The 19,706-nt window shown below is 49.0% G+C and overlaps 1 protein-coding gene across 8 annotated transcripts in view; it reads right to left on the bottom strand.

Moving 5' to 3' along the window:
• Positions 1–6,966: 6,966 nt before the first annotated feature.
• Positions 6,967–19,706, bottom strand: part of PPCDC (phosphopantothenoylcysteine decarboxylase) — a 39,295-nt gene continuing 26,555 nt past the window's right edge. For 3 of the 8 annotated variants that reach the window (XM_080667134.1, XM_080667135.1, XM_080667137.1), the window contains 4 exons: positions 12,441–12,536; positions 11,426–11,554; positions 8,335–8,503; positions 6,967–7,908 (listed from right to left, as the gene is read on the bottom strand). In XM_080667134.1, coding sequence (XP_080523260.1) covers positions 7,823–7,908; positions 8,335–8,503; positions 11,426–11,554; positions 12,441–12,536 — 480 coding nt within the window. In that variant the 3' untranslated portion in view covers positions 6,967–7,822. Of the gene's footprint in view, positions 7,909–8,334; positions 8,504–11,425; positions 11,555–12,440; positions 12,537–15,411; positions 15,549–19,706 lie in introns of those variants that run through there. The other 5 variants (XM_080667133.1, XM_080667132.1, XM_080667136.1 and 2 more) reach the window with 4 other exon arrangements.

A 19,706-nucleotide genomic window follows, 5' to 3' on the forward strand; every position in this document is an offset into this window, starting at 1 on the left:
TAAACCCAACCAAGATGGCTACGGCCACAGAAAGCAGGAGGGAGGCTTGGGTTTCCCTGGCAATGGAGGAAGCCAAGCTTTCCGCCTGCCCTTGCCAGCCTAGGCCTCCACTCAAGGCTACAAAGTTTCAATGACAGAAGATACATAAATCCAAACAGAAATGGTGGCAGCCACGGAGCTGGAAAGAGCAGGAGGCTAGGGTTGCCCCCAGTGATGGAGGAAGCCAAGCTTTCCGCACACCCTGGCCGGCCCAGGCCTCCGCTTAAGGCTACAAAGTTTCAATTATAGAAGATAAATAAATCACCCAAAAAAATGGCTGCCGCCACGGAGCAAGCAAAAGGCTTGGCTCCGCTCCAGGCTACAAAGTTTCAATTGTAGAAGATAAATAAACCCCAGATACCAGGGCCTCCGCTTGGGTTGCCGGGGGGCATGGCCAGCCTGCAAACCACCACAGGCCCCTCACCCAGGCCGCCCCACAGCCCAAGGGAACCCCCACCCTGATCCGGGACACCCTTCAGGGCAAACCAGCTGGCCCCCACCTGTGCACCAGGCCTCTATCCTATCTAATAAAGGAGTAATATGCAGATTGACCATCACTCCAACACAGAAGATGCTGCCCCCATGTGGTCAAAGATCCTGCCCCCATGTGGACACAAGATGGCCACCACGGGAGGGCAGTTGGGGGCGATCAAGCCTGCAGGGGAGGGCAGTTAGGGGTAACCAAGCCGGCAGAGGAGGGAAGTTGGGGGCAACCAGGCCTGCAGGGAAAGGCAGTTGGGAGGGACCCAGGCCTGCAGGGGAGGGCAGTTAGGGGAAAACAGGCTGGCAGGGGAGCAGTTAGGCATCAATCAGGCTGTCAGGGGAGTGGTTAGGGGTGATCAGGCTGGCAGGCAGAAGCGGTTAGGGGCAATCAGGAAGGCAGGCAGGCAAGCAGTTGGGAGCCAGCAGTCCTGGATTGTGAGAGGGATGTCCCAGATTGGAGAGGGTGCAGGCTGGGCTGAGGTACACACACCCCCGTGCACGAATTTCATGCACCGGGCCTCTAGTAAGACTATAAGCTCTTTGAGATTAGGACCGCAAAGGTTTTATAAGAAGTATGCAGGGATCCTCAAAAGCCATCTTCCTCTATTAGCTCATGACAAGAAAACAGACCCATGTATATTCCAAAGGCCTTGATGGAAATCTTCAGATATCCCTATCAAATGTTTTTCATTACCTGCTAAGTCATTTTTAAGAACTTCTGAATAAAGACAGAAGGAACACTTTTATATATATAAAAAAGGTGGAAAAGCCCTGAGGGGTGATTGGGCCTGGCAGCCAACGCTCACACCTGCTGACAGGGCTGAGTGATTGGGGCTGGTGCCAGGTGCTGGTAGTGGGTGTGAGCGGGGCTGGCGCCGGTAGTTGGTGCAAACACTGGCGGGACAGCGGTGCGCAGGAGCAAAGAATTTTCAGTAACCACCAGAGGCCTGCCCGGATGACAGTGACTGGTGCCCCGCTTTGGTCTGACACCCCTGCTCACCTGCTCCACCATCCCACCATGGCCTATGCCCTTCATGTTCCATGCTCTGCCACCTGCTGCTGATGCCGGCCATGTTCCGCGTGCACCCCCTGGTGGTCAGTGCACATCATAGTGACTGCTTGTTTGGTTGTTCTGCCATTTGGTCTATTTGCATATTAGGGTTTTATATACATATATATATATATATATATATATATATATATATATATTGATTTCAGAGAGGAAGGGAGAGGCAGAGAGATTCAATCAATGATGAGAGAGAATAATTGATCAGCTGCCTCCTGCATGCCCCCTACTGGGGATCGAGCCTGTAACCCGGGTATGTGTCCTGTCCTGGAATCAAACCATGACCTCCTGGTTCATAGGTTGACACTCAACCACTGAGCCACACCAGCAGAGCAGGAACACTTTTTTTTTTTTTTGTTAATCCTTACCCAAGAATACTTTTCTATTGATTTTTCAGAGAGAGTGGAAGGGAGAAGGAGAGAGAGAGAGAGAGAGAAACATTGATGTGAGAGAGATACATTGATTGGTTGCCTCCCACAGGCTCCCACAGCTGGGGATCAAGCTTGTATCCAAAGTATGAGCTCTTGACCGGAATTGAAACCAGGACCCTTCAGTCCGTGGGCCGATGCTCTATACACTGAGCCAAACGGGCAGGAATACTTCATTAAATGCATGTATTTAACTGTTTTTGTAGTAGATAATTTATTTAGCTGGCTCAAAACTTGAAACCTCTGACCTTTGTTTTTCAACCACCCAATTCCCTTGCTGAATGGCAAACAATGGCTCATTTCTTTATTTTTCAATAGGTATTTGATGTATACATAAGCCAAGATGAACATATTCTCCCTTTTTTATACACAGCTAGCATGCAATACATTGTTCTGTATCTTGCATTTTCTTTTAAGCAATATATCTCAGACATTGTCCAATACTAGCACCTGGGTAGCTTCCCTACACTTTGCCTTGTAGAGTTCCACTGTAGGAATGACCCTAATTTATTTAAGCAATCTCCAGCTGTTTTATGGTGAGGGTGTTTCCAGTCTTTTACTACCATCAACAATGCTGCAGTGAATAGCCTGGTTGAGACATAATGTCATATGTGTGAGTGTCTCTATGGGACAAAGCCTTAGAATTGCTGGGTAAGGTATATATGTGATTTTGAAAGATATTTTTAGATTGCTCTCCAAAGAGCAACACTCTTGCTATCTAGTAGGTGATAACTTTTATTTCAGTAGAGTTTCATTTGCACCACTTTCCTCATCAATGTAGTTGAGTAGCTTTTTATGTTTAAAGGTGTGTGTGTGTCTGTGTATACTCTGTTTTTATCACCTGCTCACTTTTCTTTTGTGTTCCTGGTCCTTTTCTAATCAATGTACAGGACCTCTATGTATCAGGGGAATTAGGTCTCTGTTTTGTGAGCTACAGATAATTTCCCATTTGTTGTTTGTCTTTTGACCTTGCCTTTGGGCTACTGCTAGGCAGAATTATTTTTCTGTAGTCAAATTTGTCAGTCTTTGCTTTTACGGCTCCTACGTTATGTGTGTCTTGCTCAGAAAGGAGCAGGACCTTCCCCCCACCCCTCTCCTCCACACACACCTTTTTAAATTTTGTCAGTACAAGAGGCTTGGAATGACTTACCAAGTGTTGTGAGGAAGAGGACAACTCCTCTGCTCTAGTCTATCCCTATTTTAGGGAGACACAAAGTAAACCCACTATTGCAATTCTGTTATCATAAACTAGAGGCCTGGTGCATGACATTCGTGCACTGGGGGCAGGCCCTCTCGCAGTCCAGGACCCCTTGGGGGATGTCCGCCTGATGGGGATGGACATCCCCCAAGGGGTCCCTAGCACTGCCGCAGAGGCAAGAGAGGCTTCTGCATCCGCTGCTGCTTATCAGCCGTGAGCCCGGCTTCTGTGCACTGACCACCAGGGGCGCCTGCCCCCTGGTGGTCAGTGCACATCCTAGTGACCAGTCGTTCTGCCATCCAGTCGATTTGCATATTAGGGTTTTATATTATACTAGAGGCCCGGTGCATGAAATTCGTGCACGGGGGGGGGGGGTGTCCCTCAGCCCAGCCTGCACCCTCTCCAATTAGGAACCCCTCAATGGATGTCTGACTGCCCGTTTAGACCCGATCCCATTTAGATATCCCTCTCACAATCCAGGACTGCTAGCTCCCAACCGCTCGCCTGCCTGCCCGCCTGATTGCACCTAACCGCTTCTGCCTGCCAGCTTGATCACTCCCTAACCACTCCCCTGCCAGCCTGGATGCCCCCAACTGCCCTCCCCTGCTGGCCCGGTCACCCCTAACTGCCCTCCCTTGCCAGTTTGGTCACCCCTAACTGCCCTCCCCTGCTGGCTCGATTGTCCCTAACTGCCCTCCCCTGCTGTCCAGGTCACCCCAAACTGCCCTCCCTTGCCAGCCTGGTCGCCCCCAACTGCCCTCCCCTGCAGGCCTGGTCCCCCCCCAACTGCCCTCCCCTGACAGCCCGATTACCCCTAACTGCCCTCCCCTGCCGGCCCAATTGCATCTAACTGCCCTCCCCTGCCAGCCTGGTCACCCCCAACTGGCCTCCCCTGCAGGCCTGGTCCCCCCCGCAACTGCCCTCCCCTGCAGGCCTGGGTGCCCCCCCAACTGTCCTCCCCTGCAGGTCTGGTTGCCCCCAACTGCCCTCCCCTGCAGGCCTGGTCCCCCCCCAACTGCCCTCCCCTGACAGCCCGATTACCCCTAACTGCCCTCCCCTGCCAGCCTGGTCACCCCCACCTGCCCTCCCCTGCAGGCCTGGTCACCCCCAACTGCCCTCCCCTGCAGACCTGGTCGCTCCCAACTACCCTTCCCTGAAGGCCTGGTCGCTCCCAACTGCCCTCCCCTGCAGGCCCGATTGCACTTAACTGCCCTCCCCTGCAGGCCTGGTCACCCCAACTGCCCTCCCCTGCAGGCCTGGTCCCCCCCAACTGCCCTCCCCTGCAGGCCTGGCCCCCCCCAACTGCCCTCTCCTGCAGACCTGGTTTCCCCCAACTGCCCTCCCCTGCAGTCCTGGGTCCCCCCCCGCAACTGTCCTCCCCTGCAGGCCTGGTCACCCCCAACTGCCCTCTCCTGCTGGCCTGGTCCCTCCCAACTGCCCTCCCCTGCTGGCCTGGTCCCTCCCAACTACCCTCCCCTGCTGGCCTGATTGCCCACCACTGCCCTCCCCTGCCGGCCATCTTGTGGTGGCCATCTTGTGTCCACATGGGGGCAGCCATCTTTGACCACATGGGGTCGGCCATCTTGTATGTTGGACTGATGGTCAATTTGCATATTACCTCTTTATTATATAGGATATAGGATGAGAAAGTGGCACTATGGGTACCAGCCTGAGTTGGCCAAGGAAGGCTTTCCAAAGTAGGTGGCACCCAGACACACAGAGGCATGAGTAAGAGTCAGCCAGGTAAAGAATGGCCTTCCAGTAAAAGCATCAGCATGTGCAAAGGCAAGAAGCAACAAGACTCCATCAAGGTTGTCCTGTCTGGCAGGCTGTCCAGTCTGGCAAAAGGACAAGGGACCCTGCAGGGCTGGTGTGTTGTAAAGGGTGGAGCTAGAAAGGTAGGCAGGGGCCAAGTATGTCTTACCCAGGAGTCAGGGCCTTACTCTAAGGCAGTGAGGAAGCGGCAGAGGGACACATGAGCTGTATGGAGGAAGAACTGACAGCCCAGTGTGGAGGTTGGGACCTGGCTCAGAGGCTTCCGCTCCTTGACCAGCAGCAGCCCTGGCAGCCTACAGAGCCTCCATCCAGGCTGTCAAACAAAAGTGCAAACTTCAGACCCAAATGTTCTATTCTGTCAAACTTCCAAAATTCTATAAAAATCATTAGGGAAGCTAGCATCTTCTCTAAGAAACATTTTTGCCCAATGATGACAACTTCAAGAGCTTTAACTCTTAGTGGGGAAGCTGTGCTTATCACTTCCACCTCAGTACCCCTCTGGATGGGCCAGGTTAATACAGCTCAGGCACTACATAGCTCTGGGAACAACTAGGCTCTTCAACCCTAGCCTGTTCATTCAGACTCCCATGCTAAATGGGCAACAGGGGTGCAGGACTGCCACAATGAAGTGGCAGGCTCCAAGAGATGGTGTCTGCAGCTGGCCCACATCCAAAGGAACATTTCTTTCCTTCCAACTAACAAGGCTCAGTGCTCTAAGTAGCCACAGCTGTTTTGAGAGCTATCAGGCAAAGGCCTACAAATTTCTCTGCTTCTGTGACCTTTTATTAAAACAAGTATTTTGTAGCAGGACTCTTGGGCAACAGACTTCCCAAAAGGGTCCAGCACAGAGCCTGGCCCACAATAAGCACTCAGAAAATGGTAGCAGTTCCTATTAAAATTGGAAAGCCTCACCATTAGTTAGCAGGGTGCTGAAGGAAAGGAAGGGCCATGTGGACAGGAAGAGGGATGTTGGAAACCACTTAAGTGGAATTTTGGGACTGTCTCTGAATTTCAGTCACCCAGGCTCTCTCCACACCCCGACCTCCAAACCAGCCAAACAGGCTGGTTCTTGATGCTGCCATTTTAGTTATATTTTCTCCAGGGTCCTAAGGCAGTTTTATCCCAAAGGGTCACTTGATTAAGTCAAATGCTATAGAGATAAAGGCTCTTGGAGGCTTTGGGAGGCCTTGGTTTCAGCCAGGCTTCCTGGTGCCCCTTGAAGGCATGCATGGTCTGAGGGCATGCATGGGGGCCCATTCACCCCTGGCCTGGAAGACAAGAGAGCAGGAAGCCAGCCCTAATCTCAGCTCCAAATAGGAAAACAAGCACTTCCCCAGTGCAGCCACCAAACAGCAATTAGGTCAAAGGCAGGAGAGAGTTTCTAGGGCTGAGCATTGTGTCTGGAGCCTGCTTCCTCATCCATGTGTGTTGTTGGGCAGTGGGCGGGTGGGGCACTCAGGCCCCCATCTGAGGTGCAGCAAAACTGAGGACACAGGCCTTGGCTGGTGTGGCTCAGTTGGTTGGATTGTCATCCCATATATCAAAAGGTCATAGGTTCAATTCTCAGTCAAGACATATGCCTGTGTTGTGGGTTTGGTCCCCAGTTGGGTGAGTACGAGAGGCAACCAGTCGATCCAGTCGATGTTTCTCTCACATTGATGCTTCTCTCTCTCCCTCTCTCTCTCTCTCTCTCTCTATCCCTCTCCCTCTCTCCCTCTTCTTCCTCCCTCCCTCTCTCTAAAATCAATACACATGTCCTCAGTGAGAATTAAGGGAAAAAACACACAAGAACAATTGAAGGCACCAGGAAGCAAGGGGACTGAGTTCCAGGGCAGGCTCCAACCCTGCTCTCATGTGCCTGTCACTTGCATAAAGGGCTACCTCTGCTTAGGGTCAGGATTTTATTTTTCCAAAAATGAGACAGTCTATTTCAGTAAATGTTAGGAACATTCGCTGAGATACACACACACACACATAGCTTTAACTTCCATTTATTTTACATTTACTATGTAGGAGGCACTCAGTGGGGTAGTTATTCTACACAAATTATCTCACTTGATTCTCTTAATAACTCTGGGAGGGTAGAGTAATACAGATGAGGAAAGTGAGGGTCAGAAAGGCTGAGTCCTGAGCCCAGATCCCACTACTAGCAGGTGGTAGAACTGGGATTTAAACTAGGGGCTGTCTTGCTTCAGAGCCCTTTGGCCTTAACCACTGTATGACATGGGCCTAACAAGCACCAGATCCCTCCTCACCCACACCTAGCAACACCCCTGATTTCTGAGACCACAGATGGGCCGTGAAAGAAGGAAAGAGTCTCTCAAAAGGTCACTTTATTTCCCAGTACCCCCAATCTTACAGCATGGTCAGGGTCTTTCCAACTTAAAGACTTTCCTGAGTCTGCAGGGCAGCTGACGTTCCAAAGGCCTGGCCAGGGGCCCACCACACTGCGAATCTCCAGCTGAGACCATTTCTAACAGTGGTTCCTGGGCACAATGTAGAATCAGGTTGGCTAGTCACTCCTCAGTCCCCTCCCAGAGGCACAGGGACAATACAGCAGCTTGCCCCTCTGGCTTGCTGGAACCATCCCAGGAAAAGGAGGGGAGGAACTCCAGATAGTGGGGAGTCTCCTGGCTGAAACAAGTTGAGACCTGGGCCTTTGGTCCAATTTACCTTGGGGCAGGTCGGGCCCTTGGAGACTGTGGAGCAGGCCCAGGCTAGACCCTTACTCCGCGAAGGTGAATTCTCATCATACTTTGCCAGTGTTCACCTTCACTGACATGGCCTGAAAACACACTGGGTGCAGAAGGACACACATGAGAGATCCTGGGTTCAACTCTGCTGAAAGCCAGCGTGCTGGGAGAGAACTTCCTTCACTTTGTCCACAATGGTGTCCACCTCAGCCATGGCCCCCAAACCTAGGGAATAATGTTCTGCTGTGGCCCTGCAGACTCAGGCAGGGTACCACCCCCCACTCCCATCCCACCCTGTACTCCACTGAGGGCTCCACCCAGACCCCATTGCCTGAGAAGGCCAGGACCTTCTGCCTGAGCCAGACCCATCACATCCTTCTGAAACCCATCAGGACAGGACCCGGAAACAGTTACAGCAGCTGTCATGAACTATGCATGGACTGCGTGCTAGGGATATCAGGCACCTTACATGAACTATAACATTTAATCCTAACAACGCTGAGGGGGAAGGAATTATGATTTCCATCTTCCAGATGAGAAAGCTGGGCTCGGAGGAGAATGGTTTTGCCTGAGGTCACAACAGGCTGGGATCTTAATCCAGATCTGACCATGGGCCATGAGGACAGGCTGTAAGCCTGGCCAGATGCCCACCTTGGTCTCCACACACCAGCTTCTTGGTCACACAGGGGATCTCGATATAGCCAAAGGCCTGGAGCTGGCCCACCTGCTGCGAGGTAAGGGGATGCTCCCACATGGCAGTGTTCATTGCTGGGCAGAAGAGCAGGGGCTTTCTGCGGTCCCAGGCCCGGATGACACAGGTCTGTGAAAAAGGGTGGGGGTGGGGGTGCATGATGTTCCACCTACCATCCCTCCCCAACCCTTCCAAATCCTACACACCATCCTCTGGGTCACAAGCAGCCATGAGGTTAGGATGACTGAGGGCTGCTATCTGCAGTGAGCTGTCTCATGTCCCTCTAGGAAAAGAGGGGAGTCCAGAGAACAATGAAATGAAGAGGCCAGGACCAATGCCACCCTTCTCAGTGACCCTGCCCTCTCCTGGGGACAGAAAGGAAGTAGGACAACACACAGCCTCTAGATCTGGCTGTTTGCATCGTCCCAGACACCAGCATTTGTTTCCCACCAATGTCTCTCAGAGTTCAGCAACCGGGCTATGAGTGGACAGTTTTAGTCGCACTTCCTCTTGGCCCTATGACACCTGCTGCTTCTGCAGAAGTCATGAGTATACCTAGAAGAGCCCCCTGACTGCATGTGGGGTGGGGTGGGGGCTGAGCTTGGGTTTTTATGTGTCCTCAAAATAAAACACACTGACCAGAGCAGAAACCGAACCCTTCCATGTCCCACACTCTCTTGCTTTTCCCACCTCATCTCTAAGCTCAGGGCTTCCTGGACAAACCAGAGCTCCTCCAAACCTTCTGGCAGCAAGAGGCATGAAAGAAGGCATTAGTTCCCATCATCACTTCTGTTTGGCCAACACTGTATTCAGCAACTCAGGTTCTGCCCCTGGGAATCTGCTTGGGCAAAGAGAAGACCTGGATCCCGATCAGAAGACCAGCTCCCAGCTAGACTGGTGACCCAAGGAAATCACCTTTTCTTTCTGGATCTGCTTGGCTGTTTAGCACAAAGAAGGGGCCAAGAACTGAGTAGGCCATAGGGCAGGTCATATGACAAAAGGCCCAGAGGCCAGTACACAGATTCACACTCAGCACACTGCTCTAATAGCACCACAAGTTCTGGGCACTAAAAAGGAAGGAAGGAGAACTGAAGGAGAGAAGTAGCAGGGTGAGCTTCTTTTCCAGGATAAAGGATAAAGGATATAAGGATAAAACATCTTTTGAGAGAGGACAGAGCCACAGAGCAAGGATGGTAACAATTTATACATTGTAAGATTTGCAATTTCTTAAAATATTTGCCTTCGCCCAGCCAGTGTGACTCAGTGGTTGAGCACTGACCTATGAACCAGGAAGTCAAGGTTCAATTCCAGTCAGGACACATGCCTGGGTTTCGGGCTCATTCCCCATTGTGGGGCATGCAGGAGGCAGCCGATTGATGATTCTCTCTCAATGGTGTTTCTCTCTCTTCCTCTCCTTTCTTCTCTAAAATCAATAAAATATATATATATATATATATATATATATATATATATATATATATATATATTTTTTTTTAATTTGCCTTCAAGTGAAACTTTTTAGGAAAATCATCTGGGGGCTGGTCTTGGGAACTTATTCCACTGCTCAGCCAACTCAGGAGGAGGGAACTCCAAAGATTTCAAGGAGCAGTGGCAGCTTCAAGGAAAAAAGGAAAGCAGAACTTCCAGGAGGAAAGAGGAAGCCCTCGGAGAGCAGCTTAGGCCGGGGCTTAACTCCTAGAGCTTGGAGTGCTTTGCCACATCAGCCAGCTGCTGACTAGCAGTAGGAAGCCTGGAGGTTTGGTAACATAGCGCTGGGCACATACAACTCTGACCCACTTAAATGAAAGTGGCAGGAGGCTCACAGGCTCCAGCTGCCCTGTCAGCCCTGGCACCAGCCCCACTGGGAAGCCTTCTGCACTCCCTTACCTCAGGCTCACCCATCTCTGCACTCCCTTACCCTGCTCCTGGCCACACAATCTGTGTGCTGCCTTTCTTCTGGTCACCTTGTGTTCTTATTCAAGTGATGCTTAAATCACTAGTAGATTCTTCCAAAAGTGCCTTAAGTGCCATCAACAAGCATAGGAGGAGACTAACCTATCTGACCCCCAAAAATATTGACCCAGCTTCGTTATTCACTTCTTCACCATATTAAACTCTGAAAAACTCCTGGCTGTTTGTCACAGTAAAATTACTAATTATCTCATACATATAGTAAATATATGCCTAGCACTGTGTAAGGTGGTGACTCTATTGTCAAAGGACTGACTGGGAACATTTAAGACTAGACCACACACCAGAGCATGCTCCCTTCTCGCCTGAATGGGTGAACAAAAACCCTCTCCTTCCAGACTGTGAGTTCCCTGTGTTCTGTGTGTTTGTCAGCATGGGTCCAGTTCATGGTAGGTAAAAGCTCAATAAATGAGTAAAGGGAGGGTAATAAGGCAGAGGGAGGAGAGAGATCATGCCTAACTCCTCCCAGGATGATCAAGTACACAAAGGTTCTTTAAGGACAATAGCTCCCTGGAGGTCTATCAATACCCACTTCATACAGCTGAACTTGTGCTCCTTTCCTCCATCATCCATAAGCTCATACTCTTGCCCTATCTTTCTCCTATTTTCCTCTCTCAGCTTTCCATGATACATAGGAAAACTGCACCTCCACCTGTGACTAAAATACAGAAGAGATAAATGTGTGTGAAACATCCATGAAGAAGTAAACACTCTTATCAGTTGCTCATGTGGATATCCAGATCCCAGTGAGAAGGCAGGCAATGGGACTAGGCCAGGAAACCGACAGAATGGCAGCCCATGAATGAAGGACAAAGGGAGAAGAGCTGAACGTCAAAGGGCAGGTGAGAAATGGACAGCCTCAGAAAGCACCCACAAGTCGAGTCCATCCATTAGGACCACACCTTCTGCCCACTTGCCAGAGCATAGGTGAGATGGGTAGGGGGCAGAGGGACAGTGTTCTGAGCAAACTGGACCACGATAAAAGGATTCCAAGGTGAGAACCTTGTACAAAGGTAGTCTGTAACTCAGGAAACTGGGAGGGAGGTTCAAGGAGGGAGGAGGGCACAGGGATTCACTCACAAGCAAGTTGTCACAGATGCCACTGGCCACCTTCCCCAGAGTGTTGGCATCAAGAGGAGCCACCAGCATAAGGTCTGCCCACCTCCGAAGGTCAATGTGGAGAACTGGGTCAGACCGGCACTTCCACATCTGGCAGAGAGAAAGAAATGGGGTCACTGGGCAGATCACTCTGTTGGTGGAGGGAAGGAGGTGTGTGTGGGGGGGGTGGTCAACAGAGGCCAAGGACACTAAGTCAGGAACCGGAGGAAGACCACCTGATGAGCAACCCTGCCCAAATCCACTGCCACCCCCTCCACAGCTAAGCTGATGAGAGCATTGGCTGCAGTCAACAGCCTGAGAGAAACCAGGCCTGAGAAAACAAATGCCCCTTGTCTTTCAAGCTATTCACTTTATGGTTTGGTTTTCAAGAGAACTGACATCTGGCAGGGAATTCCTGCCCTGTCTGCTTGAGGCGGATGCTTGAGTTGTCTAAGCCAGTGGACAGTGAGAAATGTCTGGGGCAGTGAGAAACGGGGGAGAAGGAGAATTGGGGAAGACAGACCAATCAGAAATGTTCTAGGCTGAGAATATTTTAAAATGCCTTGCAGGGCACCCCTGTGAGGCCCACACTCAATGTCTGGTGAATCAGCCGGTGCCCACCCTTCTGAGGGAGAGCAGATGCAGGCTGTGGGAAGTGAGGCACTCTGGACAGTCCTGACGTTGGGAGCCATGGAGACAGGGTGAGGGGAACAGAGCTCTTCTGTGGTTGTATCAGCCCAGATAAGCTCAAGGTCATTCAACTTCAGGCTCAGGGCCAAAGCCGAGCTCTGCCTGGGGTGGGAGGAGACTACAGGCTTCCCACAGGCCAGAAGCTAGACAGTTGTTTTCTTCATCAACTCTGCCTTGAGGGCCCTACCTGCTGACTTGAGCCTGGTCTGTCTGCTCCAGCCACCAGGACTATGGGCTGCAGGAGTACAGTCCTGTCCTGTTGGTAGACACATGATGGAACACAACCCTGGGGATCTCCAGCACTGACCTCCCATTCATCCACGTCGCTGTAGAGGGTGACAGGAATGTCCTGGGGGCTGTAGAAATGTTTGGCTCTTTCAGTTGTGACCACTGCTACTTCCAGCTGTCACCAAGAAAAAACGGGGGTTGGGGGGTAGGGGTGGTGAGACATGTTATCAGAGCCACTCCTGGAGGCCACGTGGGACCAGGCCAGGCAAGAGCTTTCTTCATAGCCTGGCTACAGAGAGGACTTCTCCTTCCTTGGCAGTGTGCATAACTACTTTTACTGTCACCAAAAGTTCAGGCCCCACCAGGTTTGGCTGTTTCACTTCCATATCAAGGGGCTACTGTGGAATCAGTCATCAACTGTGCAATGTATATAAAGCTGCAGGCTGCCACAGGCTCCCGCCGCTCCGGCAGAATGAGGCAAGAGGCAGAGCCAGACAGGAAAGAAACTCAGGGCAAGAGCACCTCAGAGGCTATGGCCAGCAGGAGGGGCCATCCGAAGGAGGCTCACAGGTTCTGAGCTCTGGACCACATTGAAGCCCTGCCCTCTGCAGGCCAAGGCACTGGGATCTGGGGCCCGGCACAGGGTGCTTGTGTCCATGCCCCAGCGGGAGAGCAGGCAGTCTCTTTTCGTACTTCTAAGAACAAGGACTCATGGGCTCTGGCTGCAGACAGGCTCCAAGAAAACCAAACCCACGTCACATGCCTACACTCATGGGGCAAGAACAAAGTTTACCTTCATACTACTCATTTACTAGATAAGTTAACAATGCAAACAAGGGGGATGGTCACGGTGCTTAACAGAATGATGGCCTTGAGAAAGAGCACATGGTAATGTGAATGGCACTCAAGGTAAAGGGGCCCAGAAGAGGTGGCTGAGAGAAGGATGTAGGAAATCACACCTTTGGGGGACATTTATCCAGAAGGGAGAAATGTCAAGAGTGACAAGGACAGAATCATTGACTAATCATAGGAGGGGTCATGGGTGGCAGTGTCTGGGCCAGATCCAGTCTGCAGACATGATGTTTGGCCTGCATGGGGTTATAAACATTTTTGAGCCAGTATATACAAATCAAAAGATTTCACATAGAAAACTTGTTTTCCTGGCTTCTCTTGAAAATCAGAAGCTCTGGCAATCCTGGACCCACATTCCTATTGATAACGACTTAGTGGGATTGAGTGATAGCTGCCTCTTTGGATGAGGTGTGCCTATGCCCGTTCAACCTAGTCCCCAGCCCTCCCTATCATCTCCCGAAGGCCCTCTCTCATTTCTTTCCTGCCTGTCATGGGGCAGTATTCTACACAGCACTTAAGAGCAAAGTAGAGAACAGAAGTCTCAGAGAGCTCTTGGATTTGTCCATTCTCTCTCACTCCCCTATAAGAACCTACCATACTCAGAACTTGCTCAAAACCTCAGGGACCTGCCCTAACCGGTTTGGCTCAGTGGATAGAGCATCAGCCTGGGGACTGAAGGGTCCCAGGTTCGATTCCGGTCAAGGGCATATACCTTGGTTTGGAGCACATCCCCAGTGGGGAGTGTGCAGGAGACAGCTGATTGATGTTTCTCTCTCATCGATGTTTCTAACTCTCTATCCCTCTCCCTTCCTCTCTGTAAAAAATCAATAAAATACATTAAAAAAAAAAAAAAAACAAGAAAAAAAACCCCCAAAAACCTCAAGGACCTTTTACTACACTTGATCTTAGCCAAAAGGCCAAGAAGCGATTGTCAGGGACCTTTTAAAAAGTCATTTAAATCAAACCCCCACTTAGCACTGGAGTCCCCTCTAGGACAGCCTTGAACAAGCCTTGTCCAGTTCTGAACAAAATGGCAATTGGATGGGGCTGCCATTCCTCCACTGAGTTGCTGAGGGATCAGCACAGGTGGGGAGAGCAGGAGGAGACAGGTCGGTGTTGAGACTCTTAAAACACAGTGACGGGGGAACCTTTGGGGCATAGTAAGTTAGGGTACACAAAGGAAAAATAACATATAACTTTCAAATGAGAGAGAAAATTCAATCTACACAATAAAGGATAGGGAAGGCAAAAAAGAATCAGAGAGAAAACATGAGAAGTATAAAGCATGAAATGAGATGGCAGAAGTCCTAATGTAATAGTAATTATCCTATCTAATAAAAGAGTAATATGCAAATTGACCACCACACCAACATACAAGATGGCCTCCCCCATGTGGTCAAAGATGGCTGCCCCCATGTGGACACAAGATGGCCACCACAAGATGGCCTGCAGGGGAGGGCAGTTGTGGGAAGTTAGGGGAGACCAGGCCAGCAGAGGAGGGCAGTTGGGGGAGACCAGGCCAGCAAGGGAGGGCAGTTGGGGCAGACAAGGCCAGCAAGGGAGGGCAGTTGGGGGGGACCCAGGCCTGCAGGGGAGGGCAGTTGGGGGGGACGAGGCCTGCAGTGGAGGACAGTTGGGGGGGACCAGGCCTGAGTGGAGGGCAGTTGTGGGGGGACCAGGCCTGCAGTGGAGGACAGTTGGGGGGGACCCAGGCCTGCAGGGTAGGACAGTTGGGGGGGACCAGGCCTGCAGGGGAGGGCAGTTGTGGGAGATAAGGCCAGCAGGGAGGGCAGTTAGGGGTAACCGGGCCAGCAGAAGAGGGCAGTTGGGGGGGCCAGGCCTGCAGGGTAGGGCAGTTGGGAGCCAGCAGTCCTGGATTGTGATCAGGCCTAAAAGGGCGGTCGGACATCCCTCAAGGGGTCCCAGACTGGAGAGGGTGCAGGCTGGGCTGAGGGACACCCCCCCCATGCACGAATTTCATGCACCGGGCCTCTAGTAGTAAATATATAATGGGTTAAATTCCCTGATCAAAATTCAGACTCTCATATTAGATGTTTTAAAATCCATCAATCACATCAAAATGTGCCTAAAATGACATATTTAAAACAAAAGGATAGCCCTGGCTGATTGCTCAGTGGTTAGAGTGTTGGCCTATACACTGGAGGTTTGCAAGTTCGATTCCAGTCAAGGGCACATACCTGGGTTGCAGGTCTGATTCCTGTTCCGTGTCAGGGTGCATGTAGGAGTCAACCAATTGCTGTGACACATTGATGTTTCTCCCCCTGCCCTCCCTTCACTCTTTCTTAAAAAATAAGTGGCAAAAATATCCTCACACCTGGGTGAGGATTAAAAAAACAAACAAATAAAAGGATACGTAAAGGTTAAATGAAAGAATAAACTTTCAGTTAAATAAGGTGGATTAAACTCTGCTCCCTCCCAAAGCCCACGGAAATAAGAGTAAAGGGATTTTGTAAATAGTATGAACCACCAAGAACAAAGAGAAGAGGACAAAAAAAAACAAAAACAAAACAAAAAGCAGTTAATATATGTAAACACACTTCTGGAATATGGAACTAGAAAGCGGTATTAGCAGATTCAAAGCAGATCAGATTAGACCAGATCAGATGCCATTTTTTTAAATGAACATTCAGGGGGGAAAAATAACTCTTGGAAATGAAAATTATTAATAATGAAATTTAAAAACTCAATATAAGTTCAGGAGAAATTATCCAGAAAATAGAAAGATAAAGAGATGGATAATAGCAGGGGGAAAAAGATGAAAAAATCAGATCAACTCCAGAATTCCAAAATATGACATATAATGAGCTCCAGAACAAAAGAACAGAAAAATAGAGGGGAGAAAATTACAAAAGAAATGAAATTTTCCAGAACTGAAGAACTCAGAGGTGGGAGTCATCTCTTTTGCCTGTAGGAGTTAGGTTTCCCAGCGTTAGGCTAAGGGAACCTGGAGTATCACATCCCTAGAACCCACTGAGTGTCTGTCAATGCCTGTACCCACACTAACTCTTCTGGAAGCTACATCCTCCTGCTGATGTATATGGAGTTTGCAATCCGCAAAAAAAATTAAGAGTTCTTCTTACCCATGTTGCTACTGAGCCACAAGCCCTAGACTGCATCTGCGCAGTTAACTCTTCTAGTCCCAAATGCAGTTTCTCACTTTTCCCTGGTAAAATCCACCTTTTCAGAGTTGGCCCCTGTTTTAGTCTATGGAGCTCTTGGCCTATTCTTCTTGGCCTATTCTCAGCCAGCATCACCATCAGTAGAGCCCTCAAACATGAATTCATGAACAGAACAAAGACAAGAGTAGAGCCCTTCCATAAGTCTAGGGTTGGGGGTGGGGAAGAATCCTTCCCAAGTAGAATCTTTAAGTGGTTATCAACATGCTAACATCACCAGGTGGTCAGGGGATGTCCTAAGATTACATCAAAACCTTACCTAAAATCCAAAAATACTTGTCTAATATTAAAAAAATAAACTAAAATGGGTATGCCTTATCCCCAGTGAGCCCAATCAAGCCCAGTGACAAACCATTTCCTAAGAGCTTTTTTAAGTGCTTACAAGCCTTGTCTATAGTAGTTTGTGGAGCCCACCTCCTTTGTTTTTTTGCTAAATGGATATTAGTCATCTCTAGGCCCCAGGCCCTCTGCTGTCTCTAACACATCCTGTAGGTCACCAACTATAACCTCAGCAATCCAGGAGAACTTGCCAAGGTTAGAAGATGAATTACCCAACTTGGGGTTCATGTCCCTCCTATTACCATCTGTCCTACTTTTTCAAGTTCAAAAGAAAAAATGGAAACAAAACAGGACTCAAGTCCCTCCCATTTCTTTCTGCCCATCCTAATGTTATGCCATTGGCCTCCAGCACCAGATATTGTTTTGTTCTTTTTCCAAATACATGGAACAGCCCTCTTGGTTGTCCTGAGTTTCACTGCAAGCTTCAGCTCACTCTGCACCATATACGACCTTCATGTTTAGTTACATGTCCTCCTTTCCATCTGTTTTCTCCCCCTACTACCCCAACTGATTTATTTATTTATTTAATATTTATTGTTGAAAGCATTATAGATGTCACCTTTTTTCCCCTCCATTGACCCCCTCTACCCTGTTTCCACCCCTTCTCCAGGCCTTCACTGCACTATTGTCTATGTCCATGGGCTATGAATATACGCATGTAAGTTCTTTGGTTAATCTCTTCCCCTCCCTACTTCCCTCTAAAATATGTCAGTCTGTTGCATGCTTCATTGTCTCTGGTTCTATTTTGTCAGTTTATTTTGTTCATTAGATTCCACATATGAGTGAGATCATGTGATACTTGTCTTTCTCTGTCTGGCTTATTTCACTTAACATGATACTCTCCTGGTCCCTCCATGCTGTCTCAAAAGGTAAGAGATCCTTCTTTTTTACAGCTGCATAGTATTCCATTGTGTATATGAATCACAGTTGTTGTTTTTTTATCCATTCTTCTACTGATAGGTACTTGGGCTATTTCCAGATCTTAGCTATTATAAATAATGCTGCTATGAACATAAAAAATATGGAATGCTTCACGGATTTGCATGTCATCCTTGTGTAGGGGCTATGGTAATCTATTGTTCCAATTTTAGTATACCGTATTTTTCCATGTATAAGATGCCATCTATAAGATGCCCCCCACTTTTCCAACCCAAAATTAAGAAATCAATACTTTAAACATAAAATAGAACACATTTTTATTTAGTAATTACTGCAGGTAATGTTTACATACCAGTACTATATTATGCAGCATATCACTTTATTCAGCCTCTGTTGCATCACTGCTCTCTTCTTCACTATTAGTTCCAGACATATCAATTTCTTCAACTTCTATTGTATCACTGCTGTCTTCTGAGGCACTGTCTATATATGTGAGATCATCCTCATAAACTGGTGGCATTTTCTAAGCTAACTTTGTTCGTGTTCTCATGGCCAACCCTTCTCTCCTCATGAAATTAAAGCACCATTTGTCTTTCTTGTAAAATCAACTATGTTAATTTCACTTGCAAACACTCTTGCCTGACATTGAATAAGCTTGGTTGACAATATATACTCAGTAAGCCACTCTGGTGCTGCTCCATAATCCAAGTCTTAAGCCTCTGCTCCAAGTTTGCCCATTTTGCTGGTTTTCCTCTTAAGGCCTTCTTCTTTTTTGGCATCTTAAGGAGTTGTTCTTCCTGTTTTCTCCACTGTCTGATCATACACTCAGTGAAAGGAGGTCCAAATTGTCTCTCTGCAACTCTATTTCCATGCTCTTTTGCATAGCTGATTACATTCAGTTTGAATTTTGCAGAGTAAGACAATCGCTTACTGGTATTTATCTTTTTATTTTTTGACATCTTTATGGGCTCAGAATACTCAGGTCCCTGTTGCATCTGCACACTCCATTTCCACCTCCAATTATGGCACCAGCTGACGTCAGTAATAATAAGGCTCATGATTGGAGGAAGCCTGTTTGACAAGGTATGGGCAGCCATGAACCCCTGTGGCTCCCTCCTCGGCTGACTTCCATGTATAAGATGCCCTTCGATTTTCAGTCTAATGGCTTTAGAAAAAAATAGCATCTTATACACAGAAAAATATGGTATGTGCTGCTGAAGTGAGCACTCCATCTGTTTTCCAATCTCTGTCAATAGGGGGCTTTTCAGGTACTTATATTAGTTTCTAGTCACTGCCTTCTTTTCCTCATGGGTACCATTTTCTCATTTCTAAGAGCTTCCCAACCATCTTGAACAATTTGCCATTTAAGAATGTCCCAGTTCATCCTCTTCTATCCTAAAATTTTGAAAGCTTCATCCTGAACATCTGGTTTCCCTACTCTCCCCAACTCCCAAACTGCCTGCCAGGTTCAAGTGAAGACTGTGCCTGGGCCCAGCCTTCAGATGCATTCTGTTTGGTAATGGCTGTGTTTAGGGGCTCCCTCCTCTCTCGCAGCTCTACACTTCCTTTCCTTCTACATCACCTTCAGGGCCTCAGGGCCTTCATTCAGCCTGTCCTTGGCCCCAGGAGGGTTCCATCCAGGGATCCAGGTAGGGCTCCCACCCTGGGCATTAGCCCCTGCTTGAGATCTTCCCTCTAAGCTCCTCCCCCAGTCTCTCAGTTGATCCCTCTCTGGCTACCTTCCCAGGGCACACAGTTGTTAGGGAGTTTCCTGGGGTCACTGTCTTTAGCTAAAGAGTAATGTGGAAAGTATGTGATAGGTCCATCTTTCCCAGTGCCCCTACCCTGACCCTACTGAAGTAGCCACCTCTCCTTGGAAGTGACCCTGACCCCAGTGCTGTCCAGCAGGCCCAGGCCAGTTTTTCTGGTTGTAGAGAGATGTCACTTGATCTGATTCACCAGCCGTATGGACTTTGTTCTTTCATTTTCATTCACTCTGTCAAAAGGTCTGGGAGCCAAAGGCTGGGCCCCAAGTTTGCACACATTTGAAGAAAATAAAAAGAAAGTTGTGTTACCTT

Source organism: Plecotus auritus (genome assembly GCF_963455305.1).
Source record: "Plecotus auritus genome assembly, chromosome: 1".
NCBI lineage: Eukaryota > Metazoa > Chordata > Mammalia > Chiroptera > Vespertilionidae > Plecotus > Plecotus auritus.